This window comes from Telmatherina bonti, assembly GCF_933228915.1.
Source record: "Telmatherina bonti genome assembly, chromosome: 22".
Classification (NCBI taxonomy): domain Eukaryota; kingdom Metazoa; phylum Chordata; class Actinopteri; order Atheriniformes; family Telmatherinidae; genus Telmatherina; species Telmatherina bonti.
In genome coordinates, this window is record NC_136631.1 from 25,999,535 (window position 1) to 26,016,807 (window position 17,273).

At 40.0% G+C, this 17,273-nt stretch overlaps 2 protein-coding genes across 8 annotated transcripts in view; both read left to right on the top strand.

The window, feature by feature from the left end:
* The window catches only part of actn1 (actinin, alpha 1), a 61,738-nt gene extending 53,307 nt beyond the window's left edge, over window positions 1-8,431 (top strand). For 2 of the 7 annotated variants that reach the window (XM_079262018.1, XM_079262019.1), the window contains exons 17-22: window positions 289-468; window positions 2,116-2,262; window positions 6,360-6,440; window positions 6,740-6,805; window positions 7,074-7,232; window positions 7,882-8,431. In XM_079262018.1, coding sequence (XP_079118144.1) covers window positions 289-468; window positions 2,116-2,262; window positions 6,360-6,440; window positions 6,740-6,805; window positions 7,074-7,232; window positions 7,882-8,040 — 792 coding nt within the window. In that variant the 3' untranslated portion in view covers window positions 8,041-8,431. Of the gene's footprint in view, window positions 1-288; window positions 469-2,115; window positions 2,263-4,606; window positions 6,441-6,739; window positions 6,806-7,073; window positions 7,233-7,881 lie in introns of those variants that run through there. The other 5 variants (XM_079262013.1, XM_079262014.1, XM_079262016.1 and 2 more) reach the window with 3 other exon arrangements.
* A 2,559-nt stretch (window positions 8,432-10,990) lies between these two features.
* Window positions 10,991-17,014, top strand: cox16 (cytochrome c oxidase assembly factor COX16). The gene is made up of 4 exons (XM_079262462.1): window positions 10,991-11,129; window positions 13,185-13,262; window positions 14,774-14,842; window positions 16,527-17,014. Exons 1-4 carry the CDS (start codon window positions 11,070-11,072, stop codon window positions 16,638-16,640), a joined length of 321 nt encoding a protein of 106 aa, XP_079118588.1. The 5' UTR covers window positions 10,991-11,069; the 3' UTR covers window positions 16,641-17,014.
* The last annotated feature ends 259 nt before the right edge of the window (window positions 17,015-17,273 follow it).

Consider the following 17,273-nt stretch of genomic DNA (forward strand, 5'->3'; position numbering starts at 1 on the left):
CGCCTCATCTGGAGACTTTTTAGTTCCAGGAACTTTAATCCATCATTTGTCTTTTATGGTACGGCACATTCAAATCAGTTCAGACAAAAACTATGAAGGCAAATATTCCTTCATATTGTCTTTGTGTCTCATCTGATGTTTACGTCAAAATTCAGGTTGACATGAACTCGAGAAAACACGAAAAAATAAAGAAATAACATCTTTAACGAGTGGAAAAAAGAACAATGAGGTGAAGGCATAACAGGCAAGCAGTAACAGAGAAACTTTGTCCTCTGCGTGTCTTTGCAGGAAATTGGCCGCATCTCAATCGAGATGCACGGCACCCTGGAGGACCAGCTGACGCACCTGCGCCAGTACGAGAAGAGCATCGTCAACTACAAGCCAAAGATCGACCAGCTGGAGGGAGACCACCAGCTCATTCAGGAAGCCCTCATCTTTGACAACAAGCACACCAATTACACCATGGAGGTGAGCAGGACGAGGAAAAGAGATTTCTGGAGCCGACGCTCTTCATGCCACTTCTCACTGAAGCAAAGCTCCGTCTCTTTTACACCGTCTGGCTTTGTTGGGCTCTGGAAGCCCCCCGGCTTTGCCAACTTTCAGAGCTTTGGGGTTTGCTACGAACTACAAAACAAGAAAATGTGTTTCCTGGTGTTGCCGTTTGTCCTCCCGTCTCCGGTGGACGAAATCGACTTTGCTTCATTAGCTGAACGCTGGGAAAGGAAAATCTTCTGTCTGCCTGTAAAATCCTGTAAAAACAGTTGACATAAATTTGTCTGAGACGCTCGAAGCGGCTACCGACTAAATGGATGCAAGCAGCCATTTGTTGTGATTTAACACAGGGGTCCCCAACCTTTTTTTTGTACCAGGGAGCAGTTTCACACAGAAAGACTTTCTCAAGGACCGGGTAGCGGCGTGAAGGTTCCAGTAACAAAAACCCGAATCATTATATTTAGTATGTAATCTGAATGCAACAATTAGATTTTATATTAGGCACTTTCATGAACTGTTACACTATAATATCAACTCGCCAAGATGTAGAATCAGTGGGAGGTCTGGGCTTGTTTGCCTGCAAGTAGACGGTCCCATCTGGGGCTGATGGGAGACAGCGACACTCGAACTGTATTCCTTATATCCAGTCTACTCCGTTGTCTTGTTTTTGTTTTAAGTAATTGTTTCTGTCCTTCATGCTCCCAATTTTTTCTTTCAAAATATTCTAAGGGCTTTTCTTTCAATGCTGGGAGTTTTGTCTCCATGTGGCGGTGAAGTTTTGATGGTTTCATGGCTTCCTTAGCAAGCCTGTCACTGCATATGACACAGAGTGGGTGTGGGGCATGAGAATCACCTGTTGCAATGAACCCGTAACTCAGGTAGGAATCTTGGTATTTTCTTTCAAATGCAGCTTTCTTTTTGCAGGCAGTCTGTTATCCTTCTGCTGTCGCGTCGTCGTCTTGTTTACCTTTTCCAAAGAAACTCCAGTGAACTCTGTTTCTGACTCATTTTGCGAGGGCTTGCTTGCGTTGCTGATGCAGGATAGATACGCGCCAAAGAGTCAAGCGCGGAAGTTAGGCAAGGGCAGAAGTGGTTGTCTTTCAAAATATGACACCCAGAAGCAAAAACATATTTTTATATATAATAATCAAGATTATTCATTCTTTGCGGCCCAGTACAAAATGATCCATGGACCGGTACCGGTCCGGGGGCCGGTGGTTTGGAACCCCTGATTTAACACATTTCTCTGTTCAGAGGAAACGTCTGATGATGCTCCTGTTATACTTTCTGGTCCTCCCTGTTGATCCAGGCTGTTAGGAAGAACTCGGCCGTTGTTCCTCTTTAAGACCCCCGTATTTAATCCTGCTGGAATGAAACCTCACAGGTTCTCTGTGTGGATGTTTGTGGGTCTTTTTTTTTTTTTATTTGAAGCACGAAGTTAAGTGTTGATTACTCTTAAAAGATCATACTGTTGTTGTTGATGTTTTCACTGCATTTACTGACACAAATACAGAATATTTCCAGCTTACAAGGAAAAATACGATGATTGTGAGGGAATATGGAAGCAAATGAAAGTCCTCCGTCCAGCTCCCTTTGAGACTTCTTATTTTTTCTCCTCTGCAGCACATCCGCGTGGGCTGGGAGCAGCTGCTCACCACCATCGCCCGCACCATCAATGAGATCGAGAACCAAATCTTGACGCGAGACGCCAAGGGCATCAGCCAGGACCAGCTGAATGAGTTCCGGGCTTCCTTCAACCACTTTGACAGGGTGAGTATTGAATCGCAGAGCGGACAGTGGAGGAGAGGTCGGTGGATGGTACGTTACAGGCTGCCATGGGGAACAGACACACAACAGGAAGAAAAATGATGGTTAAAGAATATTTTGACATTTGAGAAACACATCTGTTCACTTTCTTGCAGACAGTCAGAAATATTGATAAAATCAATCCTCAATTTAAAGCTGGGGTTGGTAATGTTGCTCAGAGACATTTAATCTTACTCTGGGTGAACTGGTTCCTCGTCCTGATAGCAGTCTGTACATTTTGTAATCATGAACAACAAGAAATATAGTTAGACGCCTCAGTTTACTGTAAATCTGTAAAAACTCTAATCTAAATGTTAGGATCAAATTGAAGTTGTTCATTTCTTATATTTCGTAAAATTCTTCTCCCGGCTCCCCTCCTCCCCCTCCCGCAGTGCATACCTGATCACCACACCCTGCATATAAATAGCGTGTTAGGATAAAAATATAAAGTAGTGAAGAAGAAACTTGGAAGACAAACATGACTGAGAAAATGCAGGAAGGATTTCCCGACCCGGCTCGGTTTATTCCGTCGTCTCTAAACAGCCGAGAAAGAGGAAAAAAGCTGCGAACTAGAAAAGCACTCGGAGAGCGCAAACCTCAGCCACGGCTTTCAAAGAGTTCCTGGATCCAAACGGTGATCCGGATCACCACCAAAATTAAATCAGTTCTTCCTTTTTACATTTCCAGCAACTTCTGCAAATTTCTTTTAAATCCATCCATAACTTTCTGACTTATGTTAAACACAAACAGAGAAACGCCGGTAAAAAGATAAACTCCTTGGTGGAGGTAAGAATAAAGTCTTGCATCACGCAAGGAGCAAAACCAGAGGGGGAGGAGCCAAGACAAGGCGCCGCTTTCACATCCTGCTAGCTCCCCAACATCACCTACACCAGATTTAAGGAGTAATATTCCGTTATTGTCAGATACGACTGCACAGTCATATGAACGCGAAGCTACAACTTTTGCCAAATTCCTGATAAAATAAATACAAAAAGCAAATTTATGTGAATGTTCATCAATAATAGGAAATTTCCTTCCATCAAGTGGAAATTTATTTCAGTGTTTGAGCATCAACCTGCGTTTTGTCATTTTTGTCCTGATAATTCCTTCTGGGACCCGTGCAGCTGACATGCACCGTAATATTTGCAGCCTCAGAGACTGAAATGTGCCGACTTCATGCATATGGATTCATTTCTGTTCAGAGGAACAAATGAGAAAAAAAGCAGAACAACGTGGCTGCTTGTTAGGAGAAGTTCTGCTAACTGCACCTTTACTGTACATTGATAACCTGCGTGGGTCGTTGTGGGACAGCTGACCTGAAAGAGTTTGCCGTGCACGTCAGCAGAGTCCCAGGGTGGACGTGCAGACATGGAGATGATGAGCTCAGCCTTCACAGTGAAACAAGATGCTGCACTTCACTTCCTGAACAGTTCTGTTGATGTGTGCAGGTATTCTTTAGGCCGCCATTTCCTGTCTTTCATCGTTAATTTGGTTAAATAAAATGAAACTACTGCGATGGACCTGCGAGCTGTCCAGGGTGTACCCTGCCTTTCACTGCTGGGATAGGCTCCAGCTTCCCCGGAGTAAGCGGTTAGGATGATGAATGAATGAATGAAAGTAAAAACTAGAAGCACTCAGAGCGCAGACCTCCGCCAAGCCTGTGTCAGTTTTTTGTTAGTCTGTGAGATGGGAGCTTAATGACAAAATGATGGCTGTCTCCGTAGAATCCAGTTCTTTCTGAACTGATGTGACAGACAGACGCTGAACACATGAACTCCGCCTTGGTGGAGGTAAGAACGTCGACATGGAAGATCTAGGAGAAGATGACGGTTCGCGCGTCATCAGTCTCCACAAAAACAATTACTGATCACATCTTGTTGCCCTGGCAACTAAAGCTCGTTGCTTTCAGCCTCCTCCGTGTTCCTCTGTATGACCGGACTCTTCTGCATGTTTGCTGTTAGACAAATTAATAATGACTTCTTGGGCTATGACAAATATTGATCTGTGGCTCCTGCCTTGTTTTATTTTTTTTTTTACTTTATTTTCTTAATCTGTGAAAGCTGAATGGTTTTAGACTGGTTTCATGCCAGACAAGGGTTGAAGGTTTTACCTGCCTAGTTTACTGATGAGCTTTGTTAAAGCGTAAGCTAATAAAACCACCGACTATCTTTACTTTCATCATAAATTTAGCGCTTTTGATCATTTTCAGCAAGAAACTGAATAAATGTGTTTCCAAATGGCAAACTGTTGTGCTGAAAACTTCAGTGTTTCTCGTGTTGGACCCCACATTTTTCTGTTGAATATTTAGACTCCAGCAGCAAAGAAAAGAAGTCAAGGTGAGAGAATATCGTGGGTCCTTCAGTGATGCAGAAAACAGTCCAGCTTGTGTGTGTGGCGTGTATAAGGATGTGCCGTGACCTTACCGCCTGGTTTGAAGAGGAGCTTGCAGCTCATTGACACAACATTCATCTTTAAAGGCTCAAAGGCTTCAGTTAGACGCTTTTATCATACATTAAATCGAGATTAAACAGAAGTTAGCGATTAAATTTAGCTTCACGTCAATTGCTGCTTCTATAAATCTCTGCTTACTCTGCTCCCTCCTGTTCGCTGAGCGCAGTGTTTACCCTGAGGCAAACATGTACGAAGCAGCACCAATTATGGATGAGTTTTTATTTAGCTCCAACTCCACCATCACCTCATGCATTCCTCCGCAGCTGCTGTATCATTAATAAATGCCTCAAGTCAAAGATGGGAGCCCACAGGAAGTCAAACAGAGTCCTGGGCTTGATTTTTGTTTTCTATTTGCAGCCGTTGGCTTAACATTTGTAGGTCGATACATGTGATCAAGCTAAAGCAGCAGGAAGCTTTAGAAAAATTGTTTTAAAAGTTGTTCAAATAAATTCATCCGACAAAAAAGTTCCACATTTCCTGATTTGAAGGTACTCCAGGTGGTATTAATTCAGGAATTACAACTATTGGTGTAAAGGAAAAAAACTACAGAAATTCAATTTCCTTCATTTTCTAGCAGCTAGATCATTAACTAGTAATGCTCAGATAACTCATGGGAATGATTACAGATTAACCACGGATTATTTACTGTTGCAAAAATAACTGGCCTTTTTCTTTTTTTGTGTGCATGTGTGATTTAAAACCAGGAAATAATTTCTGGCCTCGTCTCACCGCATGTGAACAGTTGATTTCCTTTCGTTGTTTCTGATAGATATGTACAAGTTTCATACAAAACATGCAATTTAACTCCTAAAAGTATGGCTCAACAAAGTCTGGCTCATTTCACCTTCTTAACAAGATGCAAATGAATAAATAAAAAAACTTTGATATATGTACTGATATTTCAGAACGATTGTAGTGCCAATTGTCTCCACCAGGGGGCAGAAAACAAAAATCGGATTATAAAACGAGTTTTTACCATAAAGTGATGCAATAAGTCTCAGAAATTAAATGTACAACTTTAAACTGTAAAAGATGGAACTTGACATGCTTTATGGTCTTGTTGAGTGAATTTAGATAAAATTTAAGTTGGAAATTGTCTAATTATTCTGGATGTTTCTATGAGTGTGTTCATATTTCTTGGAAGTATCTCTTTAGCTAAAACAGTTAAAGAGGTTTGTGCCTGTGCAATTGTCCATCCTGTCTTATTAAGTACGTGTGCCATTGACGATATGGATAACCTGAGCACCTGAAGGCCGTGTCGCCTGCCTGCAACACGCCACATTAACGCCACTGAATGCCCTCGCCCAGCATGGCAGCACAGCTGCCACCGTGTGTTCACCTGCCAGATCCTAACGTATATGCACTGTTTTCTCTGTCTTCTGTCTCTCGTGCATGACCCTCTCTCTTCACCCCCTCCCCCTCGTGCATGGTGCACTCCCTCCACCTTCCTCCTCCCCTCCCCCAACCACCAACACCACCTCACCTACCTGATCGCACCCCTCCCATCACCTCACCATCACTGACACGGCTGTATGTGTTGCTGCATGGCCTGTGGCCCTGACGCCTCGCCCCTCCTGGCACTGGCCTCCCCCCTTCCCTACACACCCCAGGACCACTCGGGCACTCTGGGCGCAGAAGAGTTCAAGGCCTGCCTGATCAGCCTGGGCTTCGATATCGCCAACGATGCACAGGTATTTAATTGTGGCCACACCCCCACCGTGAGAGATTTAACTGGTTTCTCTCTCCTTTTTTTTTTTTTCTCCTCCCTGATACTTCCGTCCCTTCTTTATTCCCGCCTCTTCTTGTCTTTTCTTTCCCTCTCTGAATTTGCTCCCTGATTTCTCCTCACCTCTCAATGTCCACAACGACTTTTTTGTGGATTTTTTGCTTAATTCTCCTCTTTGTTCGTCCTTTGTGCTTCTGGTGACTTCCTCTGCCGTCCCTGCCTCTCCTCTGTATCTTTCTTCCATTCCTGGTTTCGACCTTGTAGAAGAGAACAGGAATCATGGATGCTGAAGACTTCAAAACCTGCCTTATCTCCATGGGTTACAATCTGGTAAAGCAATGAGCACATTTCAGATACGAACAGTTGTTTGTGATTAACACGTCTCCTTGGAAACGGTAATGGATGTAAACTTAATTTAGTTCTAAAGTATCGTATTTTCGATGCATAAACTTGTTAAATCACATGCAGATGTTTGATGTTTCAGAACCTGTAGTTTGCAGACATAAAAACACACTTCTTTCCGGCTTTGTTGCTGCTTTGCTCTGCTGCTTTATAGTGTTGACGTGGGGTTGACACACATCTTCTCTGTTGCCATCAGGGCGAGAACGAGTTCTCCCGCATCATGAGCATAGTGGATCCCAACAGGATGGGCATCGTCACCTTCCAGGCCTTCATCGACTTCATGTCCCGCGAGACGGCTGACACGGACACCGCCGACCAGGTCATGGCCTCCTTCAAAGTTCTTGCAGGCGACAAGGTACAGTACCGTGTCATGTTATCGCAGAGAAAGCAGCTCATTTTTTCCTCTTTTGTTTCCACCAGTAAGCATGTATTTCTGTTTTTCTTATAAAACCTGATTGATAAGACACTTCCCACTACCGCTGGCGACACCAGTGAAGCATATCACATCCCAGGCTTTGCATTTTTCCATCAGAGCTGTTGAAATGTTGAATATTATGAGGTTTCAACGCTGATGTTGCTGAAGAGTCTGCAAGACTAAATAGGACAGTTTATTGTCAACTTCAACATATTAACCAGAATGTTTTAATCTTGTTTGCTTTTAAGGCTGAGTAAATATGATTAAGTGTCCCACTCTTTAAAAAAATAAATAATTAAAAAAAATTTCCTCCTTCAACTCCGCTACATCAGAATGTAAACGCGTCATGAGAATGACGTGGTTAAAGACCAGCTTTAATAGGTTTAACTCTGATTTATTCTCCTGGGTTTAAATAAAGATCTTTGCTGAATTAAAGTATCGATCTAGATGTGATTGTACAAAAATAACTCGTGTGAATGTAATTATAGACTAAATGGTGTTTTTTGTATTGTTTAATATTAGATTGTAGTGATGTAACACTACAGCTTCTACTGTCATATAAGATGTTTTTTTTTTTAATCCTCTACAGAACTACATCTTAGCTGATGAGCTGCGCCGGGAGCTGCCTCCAGACCAGGCCGAGTATTGCATCGCCCGCATGGCTCCTTACACCGGCCCGGACGCTGTACCCGGCGCCCTCGACTACATGTCCTTCTCTACCGCTCTGTACGGAGAGAGCGACCTCTGAAACACTCTGTCAGTCGTCCTGACTGGGGACCACCAGCCGACCCGCTCCGATCACCGCCACGTCCTCCAACCGCCCCGTCAGCACACTCCTGTACTGCTGCGCTCATTGTTTGTATGTTTTTGGCCTTATCTTTTTGTCAGTATCCTCTGTCTCCTCATGTTTGTCCTGCCACCCGTGCAGCCTCTTCACCGCTCCCTCACGCTCCATCTCCGTTGTGTTTGCTTCCCACGCGATGCAGCGACTCTCCAGGTTTACAAAGAGGGAGAGACAAAAAATGTTTTTTGTTTTTATTTTCATGTTGTTATTGTTTTTCTTCAGAAAATAAATAAAGTTAACATATTTTATTATACTGAACAAAAAAAAGGTATTTTTATTCACCTGATTGAAATAAGAGATGAAACTTGTAATAAAGAAAAGATTACTATACTTTCTCCTCTAATTCTGTTTACTGCAGGGATTTATCATTCATCTGCATTTCCACTCTGAGCAGAAAGTAAGTGCATGCATCATAAAACATGCTTATATTTAAAGGGTAAAACAGAACCATGATTGCCTGAAAATGAAAAGTGTCACGATGCGCATCAAGACCAGCCAAGATTTTGATTTGAAGGTGGTATTTGTGTGTATTTTGGCTCGTTTTCAAGTGATTGAACAGGAACGAGGAAAATCTACATCGGTGACACTTCTCAACGGGGGGGAGCTGCATTTGAAAAGTGCATATCAATGCCTGCATTCTTAGATATACTTTTTATAAACCACTTCTCAGCTCCTAAAGACCTTATTTTCAAAAGTTTTACACTACCAGTCAAAAGTTTAGACACAGTTTCCCATTGGTTTAATGGGAAAGCGTGTCCAAACTTTTGACCGGCAGTGTATATCGGCATTAATTTTGTCTGAGCAAGAAAATGTGTGTACAGTGTAGTATTAGTACAAATCATGTTTAGAAGTAATTCAGTCCTGACGAGTTGACACAATTTTGACCCACAAAAAAGTTTTTGAGTTAATACTTTGATCATTAAAACTGGGAATATTAAATGAGATTATTGACTGAACTGGAGGAATTCAGTTTGACATTATACTAGAGCTCATACCATAACTTTTTGTTCATGGGTTATATTATACAAATCATTAGATGTAATTTTAATTCAGTTATAAACAGTAAAGGGACACCTGGGAGGTCTGGTATCCTGGGGAGTTTTTGGGTGTCATGACCATTTTCCTTTTGCTTGGTGAATAAGTGAGCTTCAATACAGTCCCAAAAAAGAAAGAAAAGTGTTTCCAGAGTGCAAAAATTCCTGAATGTAGTTGAGGAAAAGGATATGGTTTTTTTTTAGCTGTAAATATTCTGTTCAGCTCGTTGCATTTTGTTAAATGGTTGTGACCTCACATCTATGGTGGTTCCTAAAACATGATGATCTTTGCAAACTAGATCCGCATTAAGAAGCTGAGACACAGTATTGCAGATAAGGAACGCTTTAATTAAATATACACATATAGCTTATGTTAAAGTATGTGTTTTTATATTCCTCTCCCTCAAATATAACCTTTGCTCTCAGTTTACCCACCAGTTTGCAAATTCAGTCGATTACAAGGTCTGTGACCTCTTTACCAATGGTTTAGCGGTCACAGGCGTAGTTGTTGGCAGCATCCTACTTACCAGTTAGCTGTTCCACCCTGACCAGCTTCTGTCTGTATGTTCCACCTCACACTTCATCTAAGGAACCAAATTCAGTTCATTATGTTTTCAGATACATAATCAAAATGCAAAGTTCTTTCAGAAATATTTGTGTTACCGATGACAGCGGGCTCCAAATCCACAAAAACTGCCCTGGGGGCATTTTTGGAACTCCAATCTCACCAAAGAAGTTGTCAAAATAATGATCTCGTCCTCCAATGGTCTTGTCAGAGGGCATCTCTCCATCCGACTGGATCCCATGTTCCAGGCAATAAAGTTCCCAGCAGACATTCCCAGTATGGACCCCAGCCGGACCAACATGCACTGAGATACACTCAGTTATTGTTATTCTGAAAAATTAATTTAAAAGGGAGTTCATAATGATCTTGACTGTTTGCTACTTTTTTCATCAGTGAACATAATGTGCAGTCATAAATAAAATTGAGGTGCAACACATTAGGATGCATTGTAGAATTAAATTAAATATTGCACAAGAAAATTGTAATAGAATCTAATCATATTTCCAGAGAAGATGACAGCCCTGCTAGTAGGAATCTACATAATTGCTTTTTTTTTTTTTTTTTTTTTTTTTTAAATAGACATTTAATTAACAGCATAGATGGCTTTCATGACAAATGATATATTTCATAGGTTAAAATACAAATTTTTAGGTGCACACTTTAATTAATGGCAGAAAACGTACTATTTGTTTTATTTAACAGTCGTCAAAGCTTAAGAGTCTGGAAACTATTTAACCAATTTTGTCTTTACAAAATGAGCTCAGTCATTTCTCAGAAACCATGACTCACAAAAAAAAAAAAAAACAACAAAAAAAAAACACAACCTTTTGCACTTCTGCGATAAGCGTGAGCGACTCACTTAAACCAATGTTTTCAACCAATGGTTTACGCTGTTTTATTTTACGTGGTTGTATTTTATTCAACTGTCGAAAACGTGTTAATCTGATTGGTTGGAATGTCATATAAGGGCTACTGTCATTGGTTGGAATTTTTTACGTGACGTTTTCCTTTTGTCGGGAGTTTTGTACCTCTTAGGGTGGTCTAAGAGGTACAAAAGTAGTGGTCTTATAATACTTTTTTAACAGAGGTCTTTTGTTGGGGGGAAAAAAAGCATACAATTTTACTGTTATTTGCATAAATATTTTAAACGGACTTCTTTCTGGGGAAAGTGCATATCGATTGGACGGACAACCACGGGAACTATTGTTGGTTTTCACAAATCTACACGGACAATTTTGTTTGTTGGACCCAAGAAGGAAACACGGAGCACGACCCACTCTGACCTGCTTGCAGTTCATGTCTGTGAAATGGACGTGTAGCACAAGGAAATAGTCATGTTTAATTTAAAAGCCCTACAGAAAAACAGAACAGTCAAATATGGAATCCCTATGCTTGTAAGTAGTTATTACAATTTCCTGTGTCCACGGAAACAAAGAGTTGTTTTGTTTCCACTTGCTAGCTGGTTAGCAGATACCAAACGCTTATGTCAAGAGTGAGTTATGTAGCTTATAAGGAGGTTATGATTTTACCATACAGTGCATAGTTTAACAGGTGTTGTGTCATAAAGAGACTGTCTGACAGAAATTGATTAAACGGCCGCGGGAGCGCTCAGCCTGTTAAAGCCGTGTGGATCATATTGTCTCGGCGTCTCCAACCTGCGGTTGTTCCTCTCACCACAAAACCGATGTGACAGCTGTCATCATGTCCATTTTTATCTGAGAAATTACGCTTTTGCTCCACGTTAATGCTTTTACTGATCAACAACAAGTGAAACGTAGAGATGTGCTGGAAAAGAACAATGTTCACGTGTGTTGCTCTTATACACAGTCTATGGTTGCTCTTCACTCTTCTGGTGATGCTTTTGCCTTATGCTTGTTTGCCTTTACGATTTAAAGGCCAACTATTTACTTACATCCACCCCCATCCTCTTTTAATGTGGAATTAAGCCTTAAAGATAGAGTTTTTGTCTGCCAAAAACCGAAATGGCCAAAAATAGTATAATCTGATCCTCTTATGAGAAGTTATGTTTAAGGCTAAAAAAAATTGTTCTTCCAGAAGGTGTCCAAAATTACTTTAAGCTCCAGCAGACTAAATATAATTTCAGAGACATTTGTAAATTTATTGTTCCAAAATCCAGGACAGGGGTGTAACAGTGATGCTAGTCCTTTCGGGGGGTTCAACTGTGGAATAAACTTAGTAATGAGGTAAAAAAAAAAAAAAAAAAAAATTGTAATTCTTTATTTCTATTTAAAAAGATGATTTATCAGATTATTTTTTAGATATATGCAACTTCATAAAAGATTTTTCTTTATAAAAGTCACACATTGTGTATGTAATGCATCTGCTTTTGTTATTTGTATAATTTAAGGTAACTCTACTTGTAAGTGTACATTATTAGGCATATAAGCATTGCTTCTGCCTATTTTGCTTTTGTTTACTTGATTGTTTTTGGAAATGGACAAACTGATTGTGGCTGATACAAAGAAAACAAAATGAACTATCTAACTTATATGAACTGCAGCCATGTAAAGTAAAATATTTGTCCTATTAAGCAATAAATGAGCTGTAATCAATTTTTGGCAGGCAAAAACTCAATATTTTAAGGCTTAATTTCACCTTAAAAGGCTATCTGGGTGGATATAAGTAAATAGTTGGCCCAAAAACTGCATAATATGATGCTCTTATATGAACTGTAACCATGTAAAGTAAAATGCTTGTTTCATTAAGCAATAAATAAGCTTCAATCAGTTTTTGGCAAGCAAAAACTCTATTTCTGAGGTCAAATTCCACCTGAAGAGGGCCGGTGGATGTAAGTAACAGCTGACTGTCAAATGAATTTGAGAATTTATAAATATTTCACATTTTATCGACAGAAATGCACCATCATCGATTCTTTAAGTAATAATAATTCATGGACATCATTGGAAATGATACTGTAGCTTTCTTCACACAAATCATTCTGTAATAAATGAATGAATCCCATTAATTGGCCTTTACATCCTATTTGCTCACTCAGTTTAACATGAACCGGTGAGATTACTGCAGCACGCACATTTAGCATTTAATTTAGTTGTTGTTATTATTATTATTATTATTAATATTAATAAGACTGTCCTTAATTAACACTGAAGCTGTCATTTTTGTTATACATGTGGATGTTGACTATGAGTGAACATATGTTCCTATACACGGATTAGAAGTTTAGTTATCGTGATTGTATTTGGTGATGAGACTGAGCTGCACAGATATGAGTTTTTATAGTATCACATGGATCATTTTATCTGCCTACAGCTTTCTTAAGTTGTGACAGTTTTAAAGTGGTCCGCTTTAAGAGGGACAAAACTCCCTGTACACTGAGCTCAGTCACGGCACACACACTGCCAAATGCATATAATTCACTAACCACAAATCTGCTTTTTGTTTCAGTACAAATCTGCTTTTTGTTTCAGTTGCTTGTGATTGGTGGATCTTTTGGCCTGCGGGAGTTTACACAAATCAGATATGATGCCCAAAAGATCAAAAGGAGGGTTGGTATCAAATTATATTTGATCAAATTGTACATGTTTAAATAAACTGAAATGAAAAATCTCCATATGTGAGCAGTGTGGGAATACTCCTCCCGGTGTTTTTGAAGTAAAATTGCACCTTTTGTGTATAAAACTCCTCTGCATAGGTGTTCGTTTGCTGAAGGGATCTTCCATGAATTTCCATCATGTAATTTGTCAATTTATCATCAAGACACTGCAGACATGCAGCATGAAAACCCTCCTCAGACTCTTTTAGAAGGAGTCAGTTCAATTGCAACACTTGAGGGCAAACACCAATAATTTATTATGACAGACAATTCATTGAAATGACAGGAACTGACCACTTTTTTAGCAGCCGTTCCAATCCGATGGTCTGGCTGTGAGGGGAAGTAGCTGTTTTCCGCTATTTTACTGTGACAAACGCTGCTGCAAGTCATCTGAGTGGGAGCCAGATGGCATGGGCATCTTTGCTTGTTATTGTTCATGTCAGTCTGCAGTTGACAGTGGATGATGGTGCTGGAGGAGCACATTGTGCCCCTGGCACTGTGTCTGTGCATCACCCCCTCCCCACACAACTTCCTCTTGTCTGATGGGCCCTGCGGCATACAGAGCCTCTTAAACCCTATGGAGTAAAAAATTCTTCCCTGCTCAGTGTGTTGGTGCACATGTGAGTTTTAATGCACTGAATATCCAAACTGTCGTGCAAATCCACACTTGTTTTTACTTGGCTTGTTTTTAGCTGATTATATTAGTTTGCTCCTGCAGATATTTGCTCACTTAGTTCACTGTAGCCACTGTCTGACCTTAAGTCCTGTGTGTGATTTCGTTTTCTCTTGAATGATTTAATTTACCCTGAAGGCAGAGACAAACTTAAGGGCTTTTGGCCTCTTGCTGTTAGAGATTTAAGCCTACTTCACTTCTGGTTATCCCAGATTTTTACATTTTCTCATTTGCTGTGTGTATTCCGTAAGACTTTGAAACTTTCCACTGTAGGTATCAGATTAATTACAGACTATTAATTCCCTGGTCCGACAGCTGCAAAATATTGTATATTATTTATTAGCTGTGGTGATGTAGGTCGAATTACTGGTCAGTCGTGGAACTGTGAAACTCATCAGTCACCCACATAACCACAGCATTACTGCAGTGAAATATTAGAACTTATTAAAAGTAATGCATCAAAATGGGATTAATTTTAGTCCTATTTTTGGTTTTTTTAAAAAAAATCCATTTTGAATCCAAAGCTCTGATCGTTGCTTAAGGCTGAAATACGAGCCTAAACCCAGTAGCATAATATGTAGGAAGAAGCTTCCTTACTTTTTCAGAAAGAAATGAACTTGTCGAGGAGTTGCAACCTAAAGAGGCCTCTAGCTGTGATTCTCTCGAGTCATACAAACAGTGTGACTCCACTTCTCCTGTTTTAATGTCCTTTTGTCTTTTATCATTTCTTTTGTTCATTTGTGACAGCATGAGCAGGAAGTTGAGTTTCTTCTTTGTTCTTTTTTTTTTAGCTTGATCCTTCACTGGAAGTGAGAGTGAATGCCCAAAAGCAGTCGGTCATTTTGGAGGAAGAGTATGAGGTAAGAAGAGGCATGATGACAGGGGGTGTGTTTTATTTGTCTGCAACAAAAGCAGTGTTTTTATAGAGTCCTCAGTTTTAGAGAATCCCAGAAATTGTGTTTATAGTGGCCTCTTCAATGAGGGAAACTTGCCCAGGTACCATTTACTTAACAAGTGATTACATATAATTTATTTTTTTACTATGTCTACACGGAAATCTTGTCATCATCATGCACAGTGCCGAGCTATAAAACCAGCAGATCCAAGATAATCAGAGAGAGAGTCTATAATTCAGGAATAAGGGGAAGTCTTGCTTATTTTGATGAGTCTAGCTCATCCAAGTGAGACTTCCATTCTATCAATATGGCTTAAATTATAGGTGTCAAAGTCTGGCTCGCGGGCCAATTATGGCCCACATTGTAATTATATTTGGCCCACGAGACAACACCAGTGCCGGTGTTATACAGCACATATACAGCCAATATTACCAACCCCAGAACACTCTGCTGGTGGGTTGGTGCATCACTCAGGAGAGGACCTTCTGTAAACAGTCGTCATAGCAACTTCAAGCTACTCCAGCAGAGATGGAAAATAAGCCCAGCCCTTCGAAGAGGGAGTGTTTGTGAGCTCATGAGCCCAGAGTAAAAAAAACAAGCATTTTTAAATCAGAGCCTGGGCAGAAACACAGCAGCTGAACACACATCTATGAGGTTTATGATCATTTCTGGAAGATTTTTTCAATAAATATCAATGCTGACCCATGAGTTTGTCCAGTTTTAAATTTTGGATCACTGTATGTTTGAGTTTGACACCCATATCTTAAATTAATCCTGAGTTAATATGGCAAACTAGTCTACTTCAGACCAGGCTAATTGTGCAGCGTATTCAAGCCTCTTCTCTGAAAGATTGAAACAGGACTCCAAAAGGAGATAATTCAGCTCGCTGCTCACGTCATGCAGTAAGATAATATTAAATCTATTCAAATCTAATAACAGTATTTCTATTGTTTCTAAAATAAAGGCAATATTTCAAAAAGTCAAACAAAATGCAATAGATAGCAACACACAGTATATTAAAGAAAAAAAAGTCTAAATTAATTAGAAAGACCAAATAAGTTGGTCATGTAAACGGCGTTTGCACATAACTCAGGTTTTCTCTCTGGGCATCAGTTGTTCACTATAATATCAGCTTCCAAACTGTGTTTTCTTTGCTTTACATTATTTCAGTGTCAAACATTTGAACTGGTGTGTATGAAGAAAAGATGACTGATCCACTCAAAAGTTGAGAAATGAATCAAGAAACTTGCAGTATGAGAAATCATTATTCCAAAAACTGCATCACCTACCTTCGAGGTGAATTGGAGGGAAATATGTTGTTTTTTAAATGTATTGAATAATTGGTATTATATTTTAAAGTTTCTAAGCTCCCCAGCAGCTTCGTCTGAGGTTCTCATGTGTTTTATCCAGCAGATGGGCTGAATTTTCTCCATCAGGTCACATCAAGTAAACTCTAAGAAGAATCCAAAACTTTATTAAAGATAACATCTTGTTTTGCAGCGGATGCACGCATGTGTTTATGTTGAACTGAAAAATTCTGTGCATTTGCAGACTTGCCGTTTACATCTTGTTCTTTAATATTGGACTAATTGCATCCTGAAGTTAAAAGCTTGCTTCTTTTCTGCGTGTTGTTGTTTTTCCTCTGCAGAAGCTAAAGGAAATTAATTTGGATGAGTGGAAGAACATCCGTGGTCCCCGTCCTTGGGAGGACTCGAAGGAGTACCAGAAGCAGCAGCGCAGCAGGCTGAGTAAAACAGACTGAGCAGACAGAACACACACACTGCAGCAGCGCGGGATCGGACCACAGAGAGGTCTGCGGAGACGACGCCACCGATGTTCACACATCCCACACCAAGCCGCTTCGGAGTTTTGGACTCAGCTCTGAACCTGTCTTTTTAAAAAAAAAAAGTGCATTAGTAGTAAGTTGTAACTAATAAAGTAATACTCTTGGTTGTACTTATATATCTATTTAAAGAAATTTATTCTTTTTTTTAATAAACAAATGTATAAATGAATGTGATCAGGAGTTTGCAGTAACAAACAGCCAGCAGGTGGCACCTGAACTTCCTCACAGACAACAGGAAGGGGCTGGTAGAGTACATCAGTGTGTGATTTCCATGTCTCAATAAATGATTACTGTTGTTCATAAGTGTTACCTTTGCTTTCATTTTCTTTTTGACAAAAAAAACCAACTCATGGATGTGGTCTTTGTTTACAACAGTGTTGCATTGATTTACAAGCCGAAAGCATAAAAGATTAAATAACACTTCAGCCTTTCCTCAGGCTCTATAGGTCTCGGCAGTAATCTGTTTTTCTGACAGTTATTACTTTGCACTGCGGTGGATTGATTGCATTTATAATGGAAATAGTATTACTTTTGTGCTTTTTTATTTTT

Bases quoted from the DNA above. Each gene is read 5' to 3' on its own strand.
- cox16 (XM_079262462.1), top strand. From the start codon at position 11,070: ATGTTTAATTTAAAAGCCCTACAGAAAAACAGAACAGTCAAATATGGA. The intron at 11,130-13,184 runs GTAAGTAGTTAT...TTTTTGTTTCAG, and splicing joins AATATGGAATCCCTATGCTT to TTGCTTGTGATTGGTGGATC. The intron at 14,843-16,526 runs GTAAGAAGAGGC...TTTCCTCTGCAG, and splicing joins TTTTGGAGGAAGAGTATGAG to AAGCTAAAGGAAATTAATTT.